Raw genomic sequence first — 24430 nt, 5'->3', positions numbered from 1 at the left:
ATTCAAGAAACACACACACACACACAAGCACAACAAAATAAAAAATGAGTTCATTTCTCACAATATACCAAAAATTGTTAAGAGATTTAACTCTCCACCAGCGATTTTGTTTCTTCAGCTGCTCAGATGTGTGTCGCACTTGCATCGATTTAACTGGATGGCACCTAATAATAACAATAAAATTTGAAAATTCGACAACAAACCAACAAAGAAATCTCCCATTTGAGTTGGCCGTCATTGTAGAAGGGTGTATTTTATTTTCGCATACTTTGCAATGTTGAGTTAACATTTCCAAAGAGAGAAAAACAGAAACAGCTGCAAGCTATGTACAAGCAGAGAATTGAATCCCATTATGAAAAGTTCTTAATAATTGTATATCTGCTTTGGAACTAGTTTAACCGGAATAAGGCAGTTTTGTGCAAATGAAGAGAATTAATTTTTAATAAAGATACAACATTGATCTACAACATTGACTTTATTTATTTATTTTTAAATTAAAGAAATAAAGGCTTTTGTAGCCCGCAGTTAGCAAAGCTATTCTAGGCGGGCTACTTAAACAGACACTGTATAGGCTCTCACATACACACATACACACACACACACACACACACTCACACACACACACACACACACACACACACACACACACACACACACACACGCACACCCACACGCAACAATGAAATAAATAGATAAATGAGCAAATAAAAATAAATAATAAATAATAGTAGTGATAATCATGTTAAAGGTTTTAACTGGGCCAATCACGCAAGGGAGTTTTTATCAGGTCAAAGAGAAAGCTAATCAGTTGAAATACAAATATAAGCTAGAAAGGTCAACGTAGCGCAAGTCAACATTCATCTCCTCAATTTCAAGAATTTTCAAAAGCAAGTGAGTTAGCTCACGTTTAAAAGGTGCTTTCCTTAGCTTACGAATTTCAGGGGGATGCCATTCCATATTTTTGCACGAACTCTAGAAAAGGAAAACAACTGATGATTTGTTCTCGCCTGTTTTATATAAAAGCTTCCAGCTACTGAGAAACGAGTAGAGTAGGAATGAACTTGTTCAGAGTGAGTAAAAAAATCAGAAATATTGGGAGGAGCACAGCGATTTGTGATGTCATGTAACAGAGAGGCAACCAATTTGAAGTAAAGCATTTTTATCGGTAGAATTCCCGAACGACTAAAAAGAGGAGCACTGTGAGATGTATAATAGGAAAAGTACATTAGACGAAGAACCCGCTTTTGTAAAATGACGATTTTCTTTAGATGAGTATTCGCGGCTTGGCTCCAGGCAAGGAGACCATAGGAAATATACGGTTCAATGAGCGAACGGTAAATGTTTATAAGAGTAGGGAGCGGAGATATTGATCGATCTGCAACTTATGTTAACCAGTGTTTAATTTTCTAGATACCAGCTTACTATCCAAAACTCCCGAAAAAAGGACAAAAAATAGAAAACAAGAAACAGAGCAAAAAGGAAAGTAAATTGTGGAGAATAAAGCGACCAGAAATGATTCAAAATTGATATTAAAAAAGACAGCTGCTTCTCATTTGTTTGTTCGAGATTTTCACGGTTTGGTTTGAAAAGCAGTAGCGTTATTGATAATTCCTTGTAACTCATTGCCATAATTTATTAGTTATTTTGGTTAGTTTTGCGAGTTTTCCAAATCGATTTTTTTTATGCAAAGCCGGATTCAGCTGGCTTATAAGCGACGGCTTCCAAGTATCCACAGCATAGAACTTCGTTATTATTTGAAAAACACCCTGGCGTACAAGAAGAGGGGAAATCTCGCTAGGAGCTTCGATGGCTCCTCCACAATTCTCCCAAATTATTTTAAGTTAAAATTGAAAACTCGAAAAAATTGTCATCGCATGCTAATCAATCAATATCTTAAGATTTGGGGGGAATTCGTCGATAGGTCTTGAAGATATTGAACAAGACGTGAACAATTTAGCAGAAGTCGATCAATATAATTTTCCCCTTAATGGAATAGACTTAAGAAACTTAAAGGACCTCCTAAGATATTAAAATTTTGGTTCCTTCATCTTGGAAAGAAACGGTAGCTGATTGGGGGTAACTTATCAATAGCGAATGATAGACATATTCGACATTATCAAATTTTACAGTAAAGCAAGGAAAAAGACCCAAGTGTCAAATAAGTCATATTTACCTTTCAGCTCTCTTTATTAGAAATCATGTCAAACAAGGAGCAGCTGGGAAAAGTTTGAATGATTTTAATAATAACGTCATATTTAATCAGAAGTTCAATAATATGAATAAAAGGTAATTATTACAAAAGGCTAAAGCATCATAAAATTTCTAACTGATGGAAACAGCCACAGAACTGCAGCATGAAAAGTTGATGTAAATGCTTTTAAAATATAAACAATTGGCGCTGGCTGTTCAACCTTTAGATACCTCTTCAACACTCATCTCTTGCTATGTAAGCCATGGATACAATTATACGTAAAAAATGAGTTAGGTCACGAACTTTCATTTACGTTAAGCACTGCAAAAAAAAATGTGATATTAATAAAAAAATAATGCTAGCGATAATTATAATATAATGAGACCTAATGCCAAATATTAGGGACTCATCTGGAATTAAGAGGATGATTTCGTTGAAATCTTAGCGAGACTGTAACCGCCCAAGCCAAAAATAATTATCGGAATCTGTAAAATACATGTGAATTGAGCGTACATGAAAGTCTGCTCCGATATGTGTTATGAAACTGCATGAAGTTGTTCGCGTTGGAATGAGCAAGCTACTTGTTTCAAGAGAAGAGTTATTTCATTTGCCATTGGCACGGACCAAGATAATATTGTCCTTCACTTCTATTCCAACTATTCCGGGGTGCGCAAGTCCATCACTTCGATAGGAAAAACGCATTGGCGGACTGGATCAAATATCAAGTTCGTCTTCGGCCCCTTGAGATATAAAATATGCCAATTTACTCATTCTATTCAATATTATACGTATAACTCGAAAACCAATTTTTTTAGATGAATTTTGAATGATTTGTTAATTAAGAATCGCGGATTATAAGAGAGACAACAGGTGCTCTCACTCAATGATAATCTAACTTAAGAAAGAGCAAAGTGCTTTTGAGATTGTCTTCCTCACTGCTTTTCTTATTTCACTAACCTTCCAGCAATAAAGAAACGGGTTAAGCGATGAGTTTAAATAAACTAAAGTTACTGTACTTTCCAAGACTATAAACTCCAATGAGGACAGTTCGCTTTGAGAATGAACAAGTCCTGTCGTTATACTATATGGTAGATAGCAAACGACTAAAGCCAACTGCACCCACAGTGCACTGTTCACAGCCTTTCTGTATCGAGACAAGTTCAGTGGAACTGGCTCGCCAGGATGTTGTGGAGCGTGAATTCGCCCTTGTATTTGATTTTGTCGGAGAGCACAAAAAATTTTTGTGTACGATAATGTTGCTATTATAAAACAAAGCAATACGACACCATAGTTACACCAGCCGGCTATACGGTAATTTATAAAGTGTGATATTGCAGCGCTTATCGAAAAAACCCAAAAAAAGACGAGAACTACATAAGTTCGTTTTAGAGTAACAGCGTGCCTGAATCTCTGCCCCAGCAATACGGCAAGGAGTCTGTCGACGCTTATTGCGGTCATCGTTAACAGAGAAACTAAAGAGAGTACAAAGTAGGTTAGAAAACTCGTTGTTAAGGCACAGTGGCAGAGTTTCCAATCCTCACGAACTAACGACACCCAGTAGACAACAGACGAAGGCTCTGATATAAGACCGACGCAGAGATCAGTTGTTGCCAGACAACGATACAGGAGTTTGGATGGTGGATAAAGCGAAGATTCTTTGGTTAGGGCGATCAAGATTAAAGTATTGCCAAAAAATGCCACAAAGGATAAGAAAACGTTGGTTGTTGCGATGATTATCAAATAGTCGTCTATATCACCCTTCCAGCCCGAAATACAAACTATGTTTTCCAATGTTTGGGTATGTTTCCCGACATCTTCAGATAGGTTTGCTCGTGCCATAATTTCCACATTAGATTTTATATTGAGATGGACTTCTAAGAAAGCTTGCGAGCATCTTGAAAGATCTTGATTGGTATGTTTTCTAGATTTAAATGACAAGGCTTGCTCTTGATGATATGCAATACAGCAGTTTAGACAGCTGTGCCTTTGTGTCAAGAAATGGGTCAAATTTCGCTTCCAATTATCGAACAGACTCTTAACAAAAAAAATATGAACGTTTAGTTATGAAGGACCTGTTTTACAGTGAAACTCTAATTTTGATCACCCGTGTTTTTTATTACATGTACTTTCCTTCACCTTCACTGTAGTAAACTGTAAGAACATGATCAAGAACGCCTTCCAATTCAATTCAGGAAAAAAGCTGTTAGAACTATGAATGCGAATGGTTCATTTAAATTAAAGGTGGGTTAATTTAAATCCACCGATTGTTTTGTGGGCATTTCATAAGCTTAATTGTTCAGAACAGATAATTAATGCCCATTTTCTCGCGTTCTTTGGAAGGTCTAAGAGATATCTTTGTTGTAGTAAGATGCTAACCTCATCATTTAAAACTTGTTTTGTTGCGCATTCTATCCAAAAGTTTTATGATGGCCTTTTTTTAGACTGCAAGTACGTGATTGGGTAGAGATATCAAAGGTACAAAGGGGATTCAGATTGATTCACAAAACATCTACACTGCCTTGAAGAGCTGTAGAGTAATGATTTCCAATTATATCAGAACATAAGTTATGCTTTATGGTAGTACAAAATGAAAACTCATTTGAAATCCAAACCACAGCGTCTACGTATCTATAACGCGTAGTATAATTTGCGAAATGAAAATCTGTAATTTGCGAGATAGAAATCTATAACTTGCGAAATGAATGTGTAATTTACCACAAAGGAAATCTGTAATTTGCATAATGGATTTATAATTTGCGAAACTGAGAATCCGTGCGGAAACATCACCTGCCGGAAGGATGAATCGATCATTTGGTTTCGCAAATAGCAGCAAGCTGTCTACATTCATAGCTTTGCCGATCAAATGGCGATGGCGGTTCTACGAGCCGAAAGAAATTTCAAAAGCCATCTAAGCTTAATGTTTTGCACAACGTAAAGTGATATGCACTGAAAGATCATTATGTTGAATACATTGTTTGCAGATTTACTTTGCAGTTTTGTATTTCTACAATGTGAGCTTTTGTCATTTATTAGCTGATGAAGAGATTTCCTATGGACCAGTACATCTTGAATTCTATTTTTTTGGGCGAAAACTGCTTAAATTAGCGAAAGGAACTTAAATTCTCAAATACCGTCATCAACCCTACAGTAAATTCATTAGCCCTTATACTGCCACAAACAGTCGGGCGCTCAAGACAAAAACATGTTGAGATTCTTACAACCCGACCATGATTCACAGCGTCAATATGCAACCTCCGTTTAACTTAAAAGCAATTTTGAAACGGTCATATCAGTATTATTTTTCTTCATCTGATTTGGCGGTAATAAATCTCCGTTAGGGCACACCTAAAGTGCCGTGCGTCCGGGGAAGAGTTTGAGGGTAAATATCAAGTTTCCAAGCAAGTTTATTATTTTTAATTTGGATATATTAACAAAATTGAAATGGTAAATTGGCCACCGTAACGATTACAAAAGCTGACGTTTCAAGCTTCAGCCCTTCGTCGGAGCGAAGGGCTAACGCACGAAACGTCAGCTTTTGTAATCGTTACGGTGGCCAATTTACCACTTCAACTTTGTTGATATATCCAAATTATTTCGTTACCCCCACCGACGCAGCCCCAAACAGTTTCTTTAGAAACTATCAGCCCTTATTTAATTTACCTTTTTTCTTTTTGCAAAACACCCGGGGGTGGGGAGGGGGGTTGGGTGAACTATAGACTCCATCAACAACCTCTTCTCAGCAGTTTTTTTGTACTTAAATTACTAGCAGACTGCTAAGGGTGATAAATCGTTCAGGAATGACATTCAAGTGGGATGATGTGGATGATCTTTGATCAGATTCGATTGCTCTACTTTAGCGTATGCATCGGCACCATGAGGTTAAAAATACTTCTTTCTTCTTTTCCTTTCAAACCATCAAAATAAAACGACTTCTTCATTTTACTGCCTTGCTACATGCTTTAACAATTAAGAGGAGAAAAATCAGGAGGAGGATGGGGGAAATCGGATAGAAGTGTCTCGTTAATATGTCATCGTCCTTTGTTAGGTAATACATTGGGATACCGTGGCGGGAAATTCAAGCATAATGAAAGCATAATGAAGCATAATGAAACCGCTGCAATTAGAGACGAATTCGGTAAAGTTGACTAAAACAGTCATTATGGAGCTTAAGCAACCACGACGAAAAGGACGACGACGACGTCAAGTAATCGCGAAGGATCTAGAACGAGGACCTCGTTTTTAGCGGAAAAATGAAACTTAAGCAGTGAAGCTGCTTAAGGACGACGACATCTGAAATCTTTTTTATTCTCGCTTGGTCAGTTTAAGAAATGACATCGTTCAGAAACGTCCAAAACCTTCTTCTTCTCGATCATGGATCAAATTTCCACCTATATATCGAAAGTTCGATACAGGTTATTCAATTCTTGAACATCAACAGTCCAAGGAAATATTAAGCTTTTGCTTTATTTACAATAATTTACGCATGGCAAAAGTTAAAAATATTAAATTTTAGGGAAGTTATTTGAGATTTAAATTCAGTTCCGAAGTGTTGCTGATATAAACAAACCCAATTTGCACAAGGTTTGCCTGATTTTCAAGGTTTGCCTGATTTTCCTGACATGTTCTACCTTTGATGCTCCTTCCTTTGGCGAGCAAACGACGTAAGTCTGTCAATTTAATCAATGCTAGCTAGCGATCGGCACAGATAGCAGTCTTCGCGCTTCACACAAGAATGCTATTTTTTCCCGTGGGATCTTGGCGGAATAATTTTTATGGCTTTAAATCTATATCAAACATTTCGAAAATAGATTCGCAAAACCTGACAGGTATTCAAGCTTATGTTAACACACCGATCTGAAGAATTCGATAAATCGATTGAAGAGCAACAAGCAAATTTTTTTTGTAGCAATAATCCGGCAGTTCTATACACACAGCTTTTGACCAAACGCAGAGGTGTATTGCACTGCCATTTAAAACTTTTCATTCAATAAAAATGATAAACAGTACTCTTTCGTAAAATATACTCAAATAAATTTAAACCTTACGTGGTCGCTTTCACCGCTTAACTTGACATCTGTTGTGCGGAGGAAGAAAAATGAGTTAGTGGGTTTTAGAATCTAATCTGTTTAGAAAACCGAACAGGGAGGCTTAAATCAACCGAAAAAGCGAATACAAACTCCAACCGGCCATAGACTGTCAAAAAGAAGACAATAAACCCGCACCTTTCGATGAGAATAACTGCTTTGAAGTTCGGAAGTTCACGACGACGTAAAACAGGTACTTCTCAAGTCGTCGAGGATAAGACGACGACGGAATTCTTGGTTCGCGCTTGCGCAGTGATGTTCATGCTACTTCCGGTCGTCGTCCTCCGTTCGTCGTCGTGGTTGCTTAAGCTCCCTATCATGGGGGTGGGGAGGGAGGGGGTTAAAGTAGCGTTTGGTTAATAAATCGTCATTCTTTGATGGGTGATTCAGTTCTAAAGTACTCAAAACCATCAGACTAAGCTCTCTTTATTAAGCTTTATTGTAATTTACGAAAAAGGTGTGACATCTTCCTTTCCTCCGCTTTTCTCAAAGTCGCGGATACTACCAATTTAAATTTGTGACTCAGAGCCCAAAATTTGTCGTTGCTATGTACTTTATTTTCAGACTGAAAAATAGTGCCGTTTCACACAAACGATGATATTGATTATCCAGCCAATGGATCACATAATTCTGATTTTCATGAAATAGACAATAATACAGACGTTGAAAGAGGATTAACCTTTTAGATATCCCTATTGACCCTTATCAAATTTTATAGAGCTTTAGGATAGCAAGATACTCTGAGACTAAAAGCACAGAATGATTTTTCTGCTTGGTGCCTTGTCCAGTCAGAAAGAAATAGAAAAGGAACGTCTAGTACATGTTTACTACTCGGTGTCCATTGACAATGGTTCATTTTTCAGGCGAGTTTGTCTTCATCAATGTTGAAATATTTATTATTATTTTTTTAATCATTGGGCGAAAATGTATCCCATCGCTTTGATATTTTTGTTACCGTTATCGGGATACCAATGAGCTGAGTTTCCACACGTGTTGGAGTCATAAGTTGCACGCGCTCCACCAAATCCAATTCTTGAATTATATTTGCCACAGCCATTACAACACTCATTACAAACGATACCGATTCTTGTTTTTGCACCATTACCGTCAGAATTGAAGCCTTCTATGTCACAGCAGAACTGCAAGGAAGCTTGCGGGCCAATCAGCGTCTTCCAGGTGTCACGACCTAGTGAGGTGGCGCGGTAGTTTCCATCAGCAATTAGTGAATATAAAGAGTCAGCCTTTATATGAATGGCAGTGAAGTTGAGCTGTTCATTAACTTTCATGGCGAGACAAAGCTTAGAGAAAGGTGTACTCCAATAAGTCGGTAACTTGGTCTCTTGCGAGTCAAACCCACTCTTGCCTCCTGGTAAGTTGAAATAATTTTTGTCGCTCCAATACTTGGAATCATAATGGAAGGTTCTCTGGAATAATAACCACGTCATTTTAACCATACGAAAAACATATTCCAAATTTGATTAGAATTAATGACAGTCACGTATCTCCTCTTTGAGTTTGACATTTTTGATATCCCGTGATATTTTAAGTGGTTTGACCCCAGTTTTCGATTTGTAGGAAAACAAGGCAAGATAATCATATATGAATTTCACAATTGTCGTATGGAGGAATTTGGCAGGACTTCTTACTCTTGAGCCTTTGTACAGTAAAATGGAAGCGTTTACTTCTCTTATCGTTGCAAGTCATGATCACAAAGTCATGGGTCACCAATATAGACGAGTTTTAAACTTCCATAAATAAAAGATTCAGGCAGGAAACCTTATATGACTTATGTTTCAACAAAACCCCTTGGACTTAAAACCGACCTGAGTTTCTTTACTCATAAAATTCGCACAAAATATAACTTCAGCAGTTTATGCGTCATGATTTTTATTTCTTGGTTTGAAACTCCTAAGTCAAGCTATCTGGAATGCCAATAGCACACTTTAAACAGATTCCATCTTACATGTAACTTCCCTTCGACTTGATGATTCCATGAAACTTAGATGCATGCCATTTTGAGAAAAAATCTATTTATAAACCCAGTTAAAGAGGTAACAAGTCATCAGCGTTTGGACACTGAGTTTTACATTACCTTAGTGCCATCTATTTTCATAACCAGCGTCCATCCCCCACCCCCGCATGCTCCAAGACTGGTCATGTGACAGTACACTGGAAGTGACGCTGATCCCACTTTCAAGGAATAGGCTCGGTTACCTTCGGACCTGAACAACAAGAGCAGAAAATTAGGTATTTAGGTAAGTAAGATCAAGTTGGGGAACCTTGCAAAGAGAAACTTCTTTGTTCAAAAAGCGACTAAAGTAGTTCACACCAGGATTAGCTAAGATGATTAAGTCTCAATTTGGGCATTGACGGGAATTTCAGATGCGACTATATTTGCAGGTTGTATCTTTACCACAGTATTTCGAAACAATGAAGGATAGTGTTTGTCTTCTAGATGCTATACAAATCGTTCCTCGTACCCAGTAGGATAATTCATTAGAGAGGCCAAGTATACTTTCGTTCTTCACTGATGGATTTGGTTGAGGTTATTCCCTGGTTGCCATTTAAGGAGGACCCCCCTCCCCCCCCCCCCCCCCCCCCACTGCTCCAATTGTGTATAATTGGATACATCAATAATTCGTCTACGACGTAACATCAATTTGGTTTGCACCATTCCAAAAGTCCTCTCGATATGATATGTCTTACATTCGGCTGTGTAACCTTCAGAATGTAGACAATGGAGATGGGTTTTAGAGACTGGAATAAGTGCAATTCGCATTTCAAGAATGGTCTCTTGAAATTAATTTAGCTTATTTTTGAGTTCACTTTGCAGGAAATCTAGGGTCAAGACATGTATCATCGGGGCGTATAATCGTTTGTCTATATTCGAGAAATGTGCGAGTTATTAAAAAAATGTATTCTCGAGAGAATAGCTAGACACTTTAATCGGTAATTGATATAACTCGATATCAGCGATTAGCTTTGGGAAATGTCCTGTAAAAGTTAAATCTCTTAGCCTGATTTATCTGTTAATCTAAATCAGTTCCCCAGATGAGTACGACTTACGAGTCAAGCAGATCACTGCAGCTAGTCCCTGTGGAAAAGAGAACGACATACACAAATTAGAATCTTTCTGGTCACCGACGACCCTAATAACAATTGAACACTTTTTAAAACTTGTTCAAGCAAATAAGAATCTCATCTGCATTTTGCCATCTGGCTCAGAAAGCTATTTCTGAATGGATTGCTGTGAAGAATATCTATTAAAAAATGATGCTTATATGAACGATTTTAGATAACTAAAAGACCCATTTAATTATTATACGAAACTGAAAACCACCCTAATTGTCGTTTGGGATGTAAGCTACCACCGATGTCTTCGTTGAGATATATAAAAGCATAGGTAAATGGTAACTTTATAATGCTTTCGGAGTATTAAAATTTCCTTCATCTTGCCCACCCTTAAAGTGAGTAATTTAGCATTCATATTTACCAGTTTATTTACCTATTTTACACTTCTTCCCGGTATAACCAAATTTGCACAGACAGAGGTCTCCCTTTTCCGTATATCCGTTTAAGCAGGTCTTATTGTAAAGACATGAGTTACTTGAGCATACGTTCTGTTGAGAAAGCACAGAAGTGTAACTAACATATTGTTAAAATTCCGGAAAGAACGGAGATATTCTTAAATGCCACCTCCGCCTGATATTTAAAAGGAGTCGTTCTAATGGTAGGGGAAAAAAGGCCAGCCATACAAGAATAGAAGCAAATACAGAAAGAAAACAAGTAAACAACAAAAAAGTATAAGATCAAAGTTCCCAGTTTTAAGACTATTTTTAGGGCGCACACGAGCTGTTGAAAATCATAATAAAATGATCTATGCGATTCGTTCTTTAAGTGGTAGTGCAGTGCCAACAGCTAAAAAAACCGGATTGAGGTATCTCACCTTACTGCTCTGATATGTGAAACCTTCCCGAGTTACAAGATCTTCAGGATGCTGGACGTGATTAGAATCACTCAGTTGACAAATAACGTGGTCTTTTATCGGAGGACCTATGTTGTACGAGACACAGTTGTCGTCCAGAGTGCATCGCCCTCGACAAGATTTACGAATTCCCAATGTTAAAGTCAGGTTCTCAATCACATGACCAACGAGGGCTTTGTTATGAAGTGGCGAGGCAAACTTTAGTCTTCGGCATTGATCTGAGGAATTAAAGGAGGAAGTGTCCTTTACCTTCCGCCAGGCTAAACATCCGCGGTTTTATTTGTTTTTACGTGATTCTCGCCAGTTCTAAAATTGATACTATTGTGGAGGGGGACGGGGGGGGGGGACGGTAGCCCGAGAGAACAGGGCAGGGTGGGAGAGGGCACGAAGCGGGATCTATCTAAATGCACTCGTTTGTTGTTTATTACTACTTATCATCCGGCCAAAAACTGATACTTAGCAAAGGTTTGACGTCCACCGAGGACGCAAAATAAAATTTATAAGTGAAAAAGTGTTGATTTTTTTTTTCAGGCTAAAAAAGAGGAAAGCATCGTACCGGCGAAATTCGGTACGTATCGAAGTCGGTTATGTGATAGGTCCTGAGTGCATTTGTGAGTGTCACAGGAGCTGGAACAGTCGAAACTCTCCAACGAGTCAGGTTAAAAAATCTTTGCAATCTTGATAGAAATCCGCCTTGAATAACCCCAGCGAGGAAAGTAAATAAAGAAATGATCTATTCTTGCATCTGAAGAAAACGATTGCGAAACATAACTAAAGGAGATAATCGTTAGTGGCACTGTCTGACGATAACGAAAACAGGTGTAAGCACCCGGGAGGAGGCCTGTTGCCTATTGTGTCTTAATTTGACCTTCCTTTTTTATCTTTAATTGTTAATAGTAAAACGAAATTTTACTGAGTTTCAGGAGAGCAGACACTCGGAATAGCAAAAGCTTCCAGATCTCTTGGCTTTACATTTTCGCTCTGTGCAGTTGCCAGAGGAAAAAAAAGATTTGTAAAAATGTAAACCATCCTTTCAACTTCGATGAATACTTCAAGTAGAAAGCTGATGTATGAATGCTATTCTAATTAATTCGTTTAATAAATTCTAAAACGGATATGCAACCAGGTATCTGCCGGCATAATCCACAAGATATAATTAAAGAAACAAGGAAAAACTCACTCGGCCGCTTGTGTGTAAATACAAACAGATATTCTAATTAGCCGAAATTACCATTCGTACTCAACAAAGACCAAAATAACTTGGTTGTAAACACATTTCCGTCAGATCGGAAGCGTATCTTGACCGATGAAAGAAAGTCTTTTAAACAAATTTTCTATGAATTGATTAATTTTGCTGTTCTAATAGATTCAGCCTAATCAAAGCTATGGAGACTTAAACGCCGATAGCCTAAGATGCGTTATGTGATGAACCTCGTGAATAGCGAGAAAAAACAAAATGGAAAAACCAGACAATAAGAAAAAGCTTAAAAATATAAGAGCGAATGCAGTGCAGTTATGCTTTTTTCTTACCTTGAAGCGTAAAAGTCGGTCTCCAAAAGAGAACAGCTTCAAAGAAAGTGCACGGCAGGAGTAGAGAACACAATTTCATTCTCGGAGTTTTTGAAAACTCCCTTTTCAGATCCCTTTGCGAATTGAAATAACCCTGATGAAACAGTTTCATAAAGGCACACCAGGGTAAGACTTATTATAACTAGACTGCCAGGTACCAAACACCTGCTTAGAAGAATGAGAGACAAAACAAAATATGCAAAAATTTGTGAAAAATTTTCCGAACACACAGAAATAATGTGTATTTTCATCAAAATGTTCCTTGTGTAGATGTCGCTCAACCGACAGGGTCCAAGTGTCTACAATAAAGACTCACGGGTGTAAGACTTATTATAACTAGACTGCCAGGTACCAAAGACCTTAGGAGAATGAGAGACAGAACAAAATATGTGAACGGTTTATAAAGAAAACTCATGTTTGAGGTTTGGAAAATCAATGAGATGATTTGCAATTAGTTGCAAAAACATGCGGCCCTAAGTTGTTACGGTTGACCATGTTGTGAAAGCCGTGTTGTGAAAGCCGTGTTGTGAAAGTTGTTTTGTGAAAGCCGTGTTGTGAAAAATTTTCTGAACTCACAGAAATAGAGTGGATTTTTATCAAAATACTCATTATGTAGATTTCGCTCAACCGACAGGGTCCAAGTGTCTACAATACAACTGTGGGATTGTTAATTAGCCCCCAAGGGAGTATTGACAAGCTTGATAGAAGATGGCGTGCCCTGTCACTGCCTAGACACCAGCTCACTTGACAAAAAAAGAAGAAAAAATTTAATTGATACAAAAATCGTGGATAATGGAAATGATAGTGGAACGACAAAAATGATTCAGAATTAGTGTTTGAAAACGCGTGCTCCTGAAGTCTTCGTTTGTGAGTTTAACGGTTTGGTGCGAAAAGCAGTAGTGCTCTGTTATTTATTACCCTAAGTTCTGCCCCAGTTTCAAATTGGAAGCTTTTGTAAACATTCGGGAGCTCGAGGCATGTAAACGACGGCACCCAGGCGTTCACTGCATAAATTGGCTCTACCATGAGACCATCTGGCGTGCAAGAATAGATATTGGTCGATAGAACCTGAAGATATTAAAAAAAAATGTGAGCTATGGAATAGCAGTACGAAAAAAAGGGAATTCCCCGCACCCCTCTTGCACAATATAAACCATTCTGTACATTGGTAACTCTTGGAATAGCTTTGGAATGAAATTTCATTTGAAAATGGAATTTTGTGCCAGGGCAAATGCCTTTTCAAAACCCCAGGGTTGTGTTATTTCGCCTCATAAATAACTGTATTCCAGTCGATAGATCAAACTTATCTTTAATGGAGCAGAATAACATAAATATAGATTACTTCATGGTTGAGAGCGCGAAGGATTTGCACGAGTTGTAAAAAATCGCAAACGAACGAGCGAGTCTTCGAGCGAGTGAGTTTATGATACTTCAAAACAAGTGTATAAAAGTCGTACAAGTGAACCATGAAGTAATTTGTTTCTTATATTAGTACTGAGGTATTACAAATGTTTGTAACTTTAAATTACAGTCAACTGACCACAAAAAACAAAGAAGTTGCGAACTGGATATGACTTTTATTTAAACCCAATCAATGCCGTCGAGATGGCTAGAAAACTGCATTCGAATATGCTTAAAAAGGCGAAAGGACTGTACTTTTAAAATAATTTAATTCAAGAAACAAGACTACAAGGCCCATTCAAAAAGAAATTTGGGCTAACGTTTGACAATTTAAGGTTTTGGAAAACATTAGCTCACATAATAATTTGAATATATCAACAAAGTTGAAATGGTAAATTGGCCACCGTTAATACTTCAGTACTAATCGTAACGGTGGCCAATTTACCATTTCAACTTTGTTAATATATTCAAATTATTTCGTTACCCCCACCGACACAGCCCCAAACAGTTTCTTTAGAAACTATCAGCCTTTATTCATTAGCTCACATAAGCTTGCAAACTAACAAAGCGTTTTCTATTCTGAATCGGAGTCGAGTACTTTTAGTCTTTTGTACCTGGCTCTTTGTGGATTTTATTTCAGTTTCTGGAGTGGCCAAGGTCGGTAATTTATTAATTAAAGCTGGTAATAGAGATGTTGAATTGACTTTCATGAATTGCCAAGTTGATAATCTACGGCCGAACTAACTGAATGAACTGAGATCGAAGAATATTGTGTTGAGTTTTCTTTCTTGTATTTTCGTTTCTTGTTCCTCGATAAATTGCACTGTCCCACTGAATTAATATCTGCAAACCTTGAAACCATGATTCTGGACAAGCAGGAAACGTTGCAAACATTCACTCTCAGTGACTTCGCATGGCCGCCACGAAAGGCGGGAAAAGCCGATACGATTTTTCTCACTTGTAAAAAAGTGTTGTACGATATTTTTCAATAGTGGAAAAGATCATATGACCAGTGGGTTTGCTTCTCATTAAAGAGAGACGATTTTATTCAGTGAGTTTGCACCGAGTAAATCTCAGCACGTATATAATAATTAAGAAATACAAAGTTTGAAAAGAATGACACCCTTCAAAGGTCCTTGCCCTTACTCATTATACTTTTATATTAGAAGATAGGAGCGTTTGGCACATGCCTACGACTGAGCGTCCGTTAAAATGGGTCATTTTCGGTCGAGTTTGCCTTCATCTACATTCAACTATTGCTGCGTTTTTTTATCACTGAGCGAGAATATATCCCATGGCTTTAATGTTTTTGTCACCATTATCTGGGTGCCAGTTAGCTACGTTTCCACACGTGTTTGAGTTATCAGCCCCATTCGCTCCACCATACCCTATTCTTGAATCACAACTGACACAGCCATCCGATCCCTCGTTAGAAACGATTCCAATTCTCGTCTTAGCCTTATCAGAATTAGTGCAAGCAGAATTGAAACCTTCCTTATTACAGTTTAGCTGCAATGAGCCCTGTGACCCAAGGAGGGTCTTCCATGCGTCTCGACCCCGTGAAGTGGCACGGTATTGCCCATCAGCGATCAGTGAGTACAAAGAGGTAGCTGGGTGGTTGATTACTATAAATCTGAGCTGTTGGTCAACCTTCATACCCAAACAGATCTTGGAGAAGGGTGTACTCCAATAGGTTGGTAATTTGGTCTCACTGTCATCAAAGCCTGTCAGGCCTCCTGGAAGGTTGTAACTGTTTAAATCAGTCCAGTAAATGGAGTCAAAATGGAAGGTATTCTGAAAAGTAATTGAAAAGTATGACTTTGCTCCTGTTAACCTTATTGACAACTCTCAAACCTCGAGGTTTGATGCGATCGCAACAGTTCAACGTCTTCCAGTTTTTTCACCCAGTGATACAACTCAACTCACGCAAAATTTTAGACTTACTAAACCATTTTGGAGATCTTGATGATTACAATTGAAATAATGTCTGCAAGCTTCATTTCATTTTGATGATCTAATTACATTCATAGCACTGTGTTTCAAATGCCCCAAAATGGACTGAATTGTAGGCACATTTTTCACAGAAATTTTTTTAACAAACGAAAGTTTCATTAAACGCCTCCCGGTTAGCTCAATTGGTTAGAGCGCCGGACTGATGTGCAGGAGGTCGAGGTCGATGGTTCGAACCCCGGCCGGACCAACACTCCAGGTCTTAAAATAACTGAGGAGAATGCGCTACCTTTCTATAATATCAAGAAATGGATAGACATTCTAGTCTTCTCGGATAAGGACGAATAAACCGTAGGTCCCGTCTCCTGCATCTTCTAATTAGTTAATTTGGTTAGCAAGGGGACGTTAAAGAACCCACTCACGAGATTACTTCTGGCCTGTTTACTGGGAATTTGGGGGGAGGGGGCATCTTCAAATAAGTTTCCTTCGATTATTTGTAAACTGCTGATGCAGTCCGGCAAAAGTCCCCCCGAAAAGCGTCGTGATGCGCATTTGATCATATCCACATGTTAACTTGCGCAATATAAATATTAAATTATTATTATTATTACTATTATTATTATTATTATTATTATTATTATTATTATTATTATTAAAGAGTAAGAAATATGGTAAGTTTTGAGCTCGGTAAAGAAATATAAATAGATGTTTTTCCTCTAGTCACGAGCGTGGGACAAAGGAAAAATTCTGAGTCCTCGTGAGGAATCGAGCCTCAAACCTTCGGATTCCGTGCCCTGATGCTCGACCGCTGAGTTCTACCGCTAAGCCACATAGACTCTGTGGTGAGTAAGGCCAATTAAGATGCTTGTAATAGGCCATCCTCACCATAGAGTCTCTGTGGCTCAGCAGTAAAGCATCGGAGAGCAGAATCGAAAGTTTAATCATTTTGTTAAAGATGAGGCTGTATTTTTTCCAATACTCAAAAGGGCGTTTACCAACACACCTACTCTGTCCCAAATATCCAAAACGGAATTAATTAAAGTAACATAACTGTTACAAGCTATTTTGATATTTATAGCAGAAACATTAACAGTACGTTGTAAAATATTTTTCGTCTTTTCCTCTTTATAAACTTGTGTGTCTCTTCCCCTGCCCCTCGATTATGATCTTCTATTTGCGGGTAGAAGCTAACATGAAAATATAATTTGTGAATTAATGAATAAAGTTTTGTTGTTGTTGTTTTGTTTGTATTTTCACAGTCAGTTGTCGACCACTTAAATTTTCTAGTTTGCCTTGCGTTAATTAACGTTTGCGAGCTTTACTTCTTGAAGTTATTGCCCTGATGCACGGAAATTAGAACCCCTTTACAGGCGGCTTGTGGTAATTATAAGCGGCAGGCAAACAAATTCACACTCAATATGTGCTTGAAAAGTTCGTTAGATGGCGGCATGTTGAGCTAACACTTCAGGTCTAACCTGGTTGCCATTAGTCTTCATGATCGGCGTCCACGGCCCTGCTCCGCACCCAAAGTCTCCCATTTGACATAAAATGGAAACGGGTTCTGTGTTAAAGCGAAGAGTAACCACCAGACTGCCATTTAACCTGTTGAAGAGGGCACATACTCATATATTTCAATACTACGCGCTACAACGTATGAAGATACTATTAGTATACTCAATTACGGAGCATTTAACAATTCTGAAGACATACAAATGTTATTATTCGGAAAGTTCCAGATTTGTTTTGAACTTTCCTTTTAACTTACTTGTGAGCTTCATACAATTCTTTACAAGAAACAGCATCTAGAAAGAAGAAAAAAATGGAATGTAGAGCCTGATCGTGTTTTAATACTTTTATTCCTCCTTTTTTTTACCTTTTATTTTCCATTTTGAATTCAAATATGTAATTTAGTAGGTTCTTGAAAGCTAAAAAAAATATAATTTTCTCATAACATTATTCTTATTTATTATAACTTACGTTAATAGCGATCTATCTAAAATGCATCTCACTTGTGGCGACCATGCATCAAATGCACCCCAAAACTCAAAATTAGAAAAATTTCTACCTTTTTCACAATATACTCCGATGAAGCCTTCTACGCAGAGGCAATTAAAGGTGTTCTCTTCGTAATTTGCTGAGCATGTTCCTCCGTTTTGGCATGGAGAGGAAGAGCAAGGTGTCTGTCGAAGATAGTAGCAAAACAGTTTTATCATAAGATATTCATAGTCAAATATGGATTTGTTAAAGCTACAAAAGCATATAAAAAGCCGAGTTTTTGTTCTGGAGTACACTAGATCTTGTAATGGACATGAAGCACGCATTGATTTCATCAAAAAACGACAGTTTCAGCTGCATCTCAGTCTTTTTTTTTTATCTCGAACACATTTTTGAACAGACGGACTGGCATATCAGGTCTTAGATGAATGGAAGGCCAATATTAAATTTTAAGACCATTACTTGAGGAGAAACTTATCAAGGTTACATAGTTTTACAGTCATTATATTTTGACTTGATCTCTGCCTCTCCCCCCCTCCCTCCCCTTTACCCAAGCTTCTGCTTGCTTGAGTATCACCATAATGTTTGACATTATTTCTAATTGCGGTTTTTCTTATCTCGCACCGACCCTTTGTTGAAGATACATGTGCCACCCACAAATTTTTCAATCAGTATATTTGAAAGGAAAAAACTGAATCGAAATCGCTGTTTTAAAATCATAACAATTTATTTGATTTTTTTTTTAACTTATCTTTGATCATGCTTCGACACTCCTGCGTGACAAGAAGAGTCCTAACTGGGCATCCAGTCGTTTCGTAATCACGTTGGTTTGGTACTCAGTCATCTCGTACCCAAATTCAGCTGCTTCATACCAGATTGACTAAGTTCGTACCGAAACCGCTAGTCAATTCGTAATCGACAGATGCACATTCATTTGCAATATTTCATGCGGGCTCGCGCATGAAATATTTGCTGATTTTTGGGAACGACAATAAGTAGAGTAAAGCGAGTAAGATACGAAAAATCTTGATAATTAATTCCTTAGAGATCGATTTCGGGATAAAAATTAGTGTTAAAAAGGCACGACGTTTCGACCTCTTCGAGGTCATTTTTAAGCGAGTAAAAGTTTTGTAAATCAGTATAAAAATGTAGAAAAAGTCGAGTAAAAGTGTGGCGAACGCTAAAATATGATAAAATATGGAAGAAAGTGCTAAAAATGTTTCTGAAGTAAAAACAATGGAATAGTAATAACAAGAACTACTCTAAACAAGATGATACGCTTAGTGCAACGCCAAATCCGGAAGCAGCCTCAGAATTCCTGATGACATTAAACAAGAGTTATCCCTCTATCGATTTTACAAAGGAGAAACGGAGCTCGAAGAAAATGGCAGGCTTCCCCTTCTGGGTATTGGGCATCAGGAATGATTCCCGCCTAGACACCATGGTTTACTGAAAACCAACACTACCACAACCACGTTGACGCCAGATGCAAACGATCAATGCTAAACACCATGACAAACCTTGCCTTTCAATTCTCTTTTACGTGGAAGTTTTTCCACGGGGAATGTGAACGCTGCAAAGAGATTTTCTCCCGACTGCGCTATCCAGACGATCTTGCACTGTTTACCATCCGCCATATCGTTGAATCGAAAGTGTCAGAAGATTCACGTACCCAAGTGTCCGATGAAAGAGAAACCCCAATCAGAATCATGTTGCCCTTCAAAGATCAGAAGTCTGTGAACGTAGCACGTAGACAGCTTGCTGAACTCAGTCGGAAGATCAATGCAAACAGTTTCCTTGTTTACACAAGTAGAAGATAAAGGATGAAATTAAGGTCAAGGGAGACAAGCCGCTCTTGTGAGTCAACAATGCGTGGTGTATTCATTGCAGTGTGGCGTGTGTGATGCAAGCTATCTCAGCTACACCTACCGACACCTTCACCAACGAATTGAGGAACAGAAAGGATTTGCAATCGAAAACTACCTCAGAGAGCAGCACGATATGGAACCAGACGACATGGCACAAAGTTTTAAAATGAGAAGAAAGTGTCAGAACAAATTTGCCTGTCTTCTTTTTCGAAAATTTTGTTATCAAAGAACCTTAAACAGACAGTACGATTCAATTCGCACCAAATTATTTGTTTAGAGTAGTTTTTCTTGTTACCATTCCATTATATTGACTTCATAAATATTTTCAACACTTTCTTACCCATTTTATCACATTTTAGCGTTCGCCACATTTGTACGCATTTCAGCTTTTTTTACATTTTTATGCAAGCTTAGAAACTTTTACTCATGTGAAAATGACCTCGGAGAGGTCGAAACGTCGTGCTTTTTTATCGCTAATTTTTACTTTGAAATAGATACAAAAAAAAAACAATCTGTTTTATGCTTGTGCAACTAATTTACAGCTTAGCACGAGGTAAGAATAATATATGTCCGTTTAAGCAGGTCTTATTGTAAAGACATGAGTTACTTGAGCATACGTTCTGTTGAGAAAGCACAGAAGTGTAACTAACATATTGTTAAAATTCCGGAAAGAACGGAGATATTCTTAAATGCCACCTCCGCCTGATATTTAAAAGGAGTCGTTCTAATGGTAGGGGAAAAAAGGCCAGCCATACAAGAATAGAAGCAAATACAGAAAGAAAACAAGTAAACAACAAAAAAGTATAAGATCAAAGTTCCCAGTTTTAAGACTATTTTTAGGGCGCACACGAGCTGTTGAAAATCATAGTAAAATGATCTATGCGATTCGTTCTTTAAGTGGTAGTGCAGTGCCAAGAGCTAAAAAACTGGATTGAGGTATCTCACCTTACTGCTCTGATACGTGAAACCTTCCCGAGTTACAAGATCTTCAGGATGCTGGACGTGATTAGAATCACTCAGTTGACAAATAACGTGGTCTTTTATCGGAGGACCTATGTTGTACGAGACACAGTTGTCGTCCAGAGTGCATCGCCCTCTACAAGATTTACGCATTCCCAATGTTAAAGTCAGGTTCTCAATCACATGACCAACGAGGGCTTTGTTATGAAGTGGCGAGGCAAACTTTAGTCTTCGGCATTGATCTGAGGAATTAAAGGAGGAAGTGTCCTTTACCTTCCGCCAGGCTAAACATCCGCGGTTTTATTTGTTTTTACGTGATTCTCGTCGCCAGTTCTAAAATTGATACTATTGTGGAGGGGGACGGGGGGGGGGACGGTAGCCCGAGAGAACAGGGCAGGGTGGGAGAGGGCACGAAGCGGGATCTATCTAAAGGCACTCGTTTGTTGTTTATTACTACTTATCATCCGGCCAAAAACTGATACTTAGCAAAGGTTTGACGTCCACCGAGGACGCAAAATAAAATTTTATAAGTGAAAAAGTGTTGATTTTTTTTCTCAGGCTAAAAAAGAAGAAAGCATCGTACCGGCGAAATTCGGTACGTATCGAAGTCGGTTATGTGATAGGTCCTGAGTGCATTTGTGAGTGTCACAGGAGCTGGAACAGTCGAAATTCTCCAACGAGTCAGGTTAAAAAATCTTTGCAATCTTGATAGAAACCCGCCTTTAATAACCCCAGCGAGGAAAGTAAATAAAGAAATGATCTTTTCTTGCATCTGAAGAAAACGATTGCGAAACATAACTAAAGGAGATAATCGTTTATGGCACTGTCTGACGGTAACGAAAACAGGTGTAAGCACCCGGGAGGAGGCCTGTTGCGTATTGTGTCTTAATTTGACCATCCTTTTTTTATCTTTAATTGTTAATAGTAAAACGAAATTTTACTGAGGTTCAGGAGAGCAGACACTCGGAATAGCAAAAGCTTCCAGATCTCTTGGCTTTACATTTTCGCTCTGTGCAGTTGCCAGAGGAAAAAAAAACATTTGTAAAAATGTAAACCATCCTTTCAACTTCGATGAATACTTCAAGTAGAAAGCTGATGTATGAATGCTATTCTAATTAATTCGTTTAATGAATTCTAAAACGGATATGCAACCAGGTATCTGCCGGCATAATCCACAAGATATAATTAAAGAAACAAGGAAAAACTCACTCGGCCGCTTGTGTGTAAATACAAACAGATATTCTAATTAGCCGAAATTACCATTCGTACTCAACAAAGACCAAAATAACTTGGTTGTAAACACATTTCCGTCAGATCGGAAGCGTATCTTGACCGATGAAAGAAAGTCTTTTAAACAAATTTTCTATGAATTGATTAATTTTGCTGTTCTAATAGATTCAGCCTAATCAAAGCTATGGAGACTTAAACGCCGATAGCCTAAGATGCGTTATGTGATGAACCTCGTGAATAGCGAGAAAAAACAAAATAGAAAAACCAGACAATAAGAAAAAGCTTAAAAATATAAGAGCGAATGCAGTGCAGTTATGCTTTTTTCTTACCTTGAAGCGTAAAAGTCGGTCTCCAAAAGAGAACAGCTTCAAAGAAAGTGCACGGCAGGAGTAGAGAACACAATTTCATTCTCGGAGATTTTTTGAAAACTCCCTTTTCAGATCCCTTTGCGAATTGAAATAACCCTGATGAAACAGTTTCATAAAGGCACACCAGGGTAAGACTTATTATAACTAGACTGCCAGGTACCAAACACCTGCTTAGAAGAATGAGAGACAAAACAAAATATGCAAAAATTTGTGAAAAATTTTCCGAACACACAGAAATAATGTGTATTTTCATCAAAATATTCCTTGTGTAGATGTCGCTCAACCGACAGGGTCCAAGTGTCTACAATAAAGACTCACGGGTGTAAGACTTATTATAACTAGACTGCCAGGTACCAAAGACCTTAGGAGAATGAGAGACAGAACAATATATGTGAACGGTTTATAAAGAAAACTCATGTTTGAGGTTTGGAAAATCAATGAGATGATTTGCAATTAGTTGCAAAAACATGCGGCCCTAAGTTGTTACGGTTGACCATGTTGTGAAAGCCGTGTTGTGAAAGTTGTTTTGTGAAAGCCGTGTTGTGAAAGCCGTGTTGTGAAAGCCATGTTGTGAAAGCCGTGTTGTGAAAGCCGTGTTGTGAAAAATTTTCTGAACTCACAGAAATAGAGTGGATTTTTATCAAAATACTCATTATCTAAATGTCGCTCAACCGACAGGGTCCTAGTGTCTACAATACAACTGTGGGATTGTTAATTAGCCCCCAAAGGAGTATTGACAAGCTTGATAGAAGATAGCGTGCCCTGTCACTGCCTAGACACCAGCTCACTTGACAAAAAAGAAGAAAAAAATTAATTGATATAAAAATCGTGGATAATGGAAATGATAGTGGAACGACAAAAATGATTCAGAATTAGTGTTTGAAAACGCGTGCTCCTGAAGTCTTCGTTTGTGAGTTTAACGGTTTGGTCCGAAAAGCAGTAGTGCCCTGTTATTTATTGCCATAAGTTCTGCCCCAGTTTCAAATTGGAAGCTTTTGTAAACATTCGGGAGCTCGAGGCATGTAAACGACGGCACCCAGGCGTTCACAGCATAAATTGGCTCTACCATGAAACCATCTGGCGTGCAAGAATAGATATTGGTCGATAGAACCTGAAGATATTTAAAAAAATGTGAGCTATGGAATAGCAGTACGAAATAAAGGGAATTCCCCGCACCCCTCTTGCACAATATAAACCATTCTGTACATTGGTAACTCTTGGAATAGCTTTGGAATGAAATTCCATTTGAGAATGGAATTTTGTGCCAGAGCAAATGCCTTTTCAAAACCCCAGGGTTGTGTTATTTCGCCTCATAAATAACTGTATTCCAGTCGATAGATCAAACTTATCTTTAATGGAGCAGAATAACATAAATATAGATTACTTCATGGTTGAGAGCGTGAAGGATTTGCACGAGTTGTAAAAAATCGCAAACGAACGAGCGAGTCTTCGAGCGAGTGAGTTTATGATACTTCAAAACAAGTGTATAAAAATCGTACAAGTGAACCATGAAGTCATTTCTTTCTTATATTAGTACTGAGGTATTACAAATGTTTGTAACTTTAAATTACAGTCAACTGACCACAACAGACAAAGAAGTCGCGAACTGACTTTTATTTAAACCCAATCAATGCCGTCGAGATGGCCAGAAAACTGCATTTGAATATGCTTAAAAAAGCGAAAGGACTGTACTTTTAAAATAATTTAATTCAAGAAACAAGACTGCAAGCCCCATTCAAAAAGAAATTTGGGCTAACGTTTGACAATTTAAGGTTTTGGAAAACATTAGCTCACATAATAATTTGAATATATCAACAAAGTTGAAATGG

General features: G+C 38.0%; 2 protein-coding genes across 4 annotated transcripts; both read right to left on the bottom strand.

Moving 5' to 3' along the window:
• Positions 1 to 2222: 2222 nt before the first annotated feature.
• Positions 2223 to 4901, bottom strand: LOC148728861 (trace amine-associated receptor 9-like). Its single transcript, XM_088725361.1, has one exon. The coding sequence runs from the start codon at positions 4028 to 4030 to the stop codon at positions 3083 to 3085; it is 948 nt and encodes a 315-aa protein (XP_088581487.1). The 5' UTR covers positions 4031 to 4901; the 3' UTR covers positions 2223 to 3082.
• Positions 4902 to 7701: 2800 nt separating this feature from the next.
• Positions 7702 to 22686, bottom strand: LOC111342726 (uncharacterized). 3 transcript variants are annotated; one of them, XM_088725326.1, is made up of 6 exons: positions 22563 to 22686; positions 20989 to 21245; positions 10781 to 10895; positions 10342 to 10369; positions 9368 to 9497; positions 7702 to 8699 (listed from the first exon to the last, which is right to left on the bottom strand). In XM_088725326.1, the coding sequence occupies exons 1-6, from the start codon at positions 22639 to 22641 to the stop codon at positions 8187 to 8189; spliced, it is 1122 nt and encodes a 373-aa protein (XP_088581452.1). In that variant the 5' UTR covers positions 22642 to 22686; the 3' UTR covers positions 7702 to 8186. The 3 variants fall into 3 exon arrangements, with proteins under 3 accessions (XP_088581452.1, XP_022805575.2, XP_088581451.1); XM_022949840.2 differs by lacking the exons at positions 20989 to 21245; positions 22563 to 22686 and adding exons at positions 11222 to 11478; positions 12791 to 12940; XM_088725325.1 differs by lacking the exons at positions 7702 to 8699; positions 9368 to 9497; positions 10342 to 10369; positions 10781 to 10895 and adding exons at positions 15248 to 16024; positions 17656 to 17782; positions 17946 to 17982; positions 18246 to 18360.
• Positions 22687 to 24430: the final 1744 nt, after the last annotated feature.

Source organism: Stylophora pistillata, chromosome 6 (assembly GCF_964205215.1).
Source record: "Stylophora pistillata chromosome 6, jaStyPist1.2, whole genome shotgun sequence".
Taxonomy (NCBI): domain Eukaryota; kingdom Metazoa; phylum Cnidaria; class Anthozoa; order Scleractinia; family Pocilloporidae; genus Stylophora; species Stylophora pistillata.
This window is presented reverse-complemented; position numbering and strand designations above follow the sequence as displayed.

Excerpts from the sequence above, each read along its gene's own strand:
- LOC148728861 (XM_088725361.1), bottom strand. The coding sequence starts at position 4,030 with ATGGCACGAGCAAACCTATCTGAAGATGTCGGGAAACATACCCAAACA.
- LOC111342726 (XM_088725325.1), bottom strand. The coding sequence starts at position 22,641 with ATGAAATTGTGTTCTCTACTCCTGCCGTGCACTTTCTTTGAAGCTGTT. Across the intron at positions 18,361-20,988 it reads TCACGTATCAGAGCAGTAAG|ACACCTTGCTCTTCCTCTCC; the intron begins GTGAGATACCTC and ends TATCTTCGACAG. Across the intron at positions 17,783-17,945 it reads GAATTGTATGAAGCTCACAA|GTTAAATGGCAGTCTGGTGG; the intron begins GTAAGTTAAAAG and ends CCTCTTCAACAG.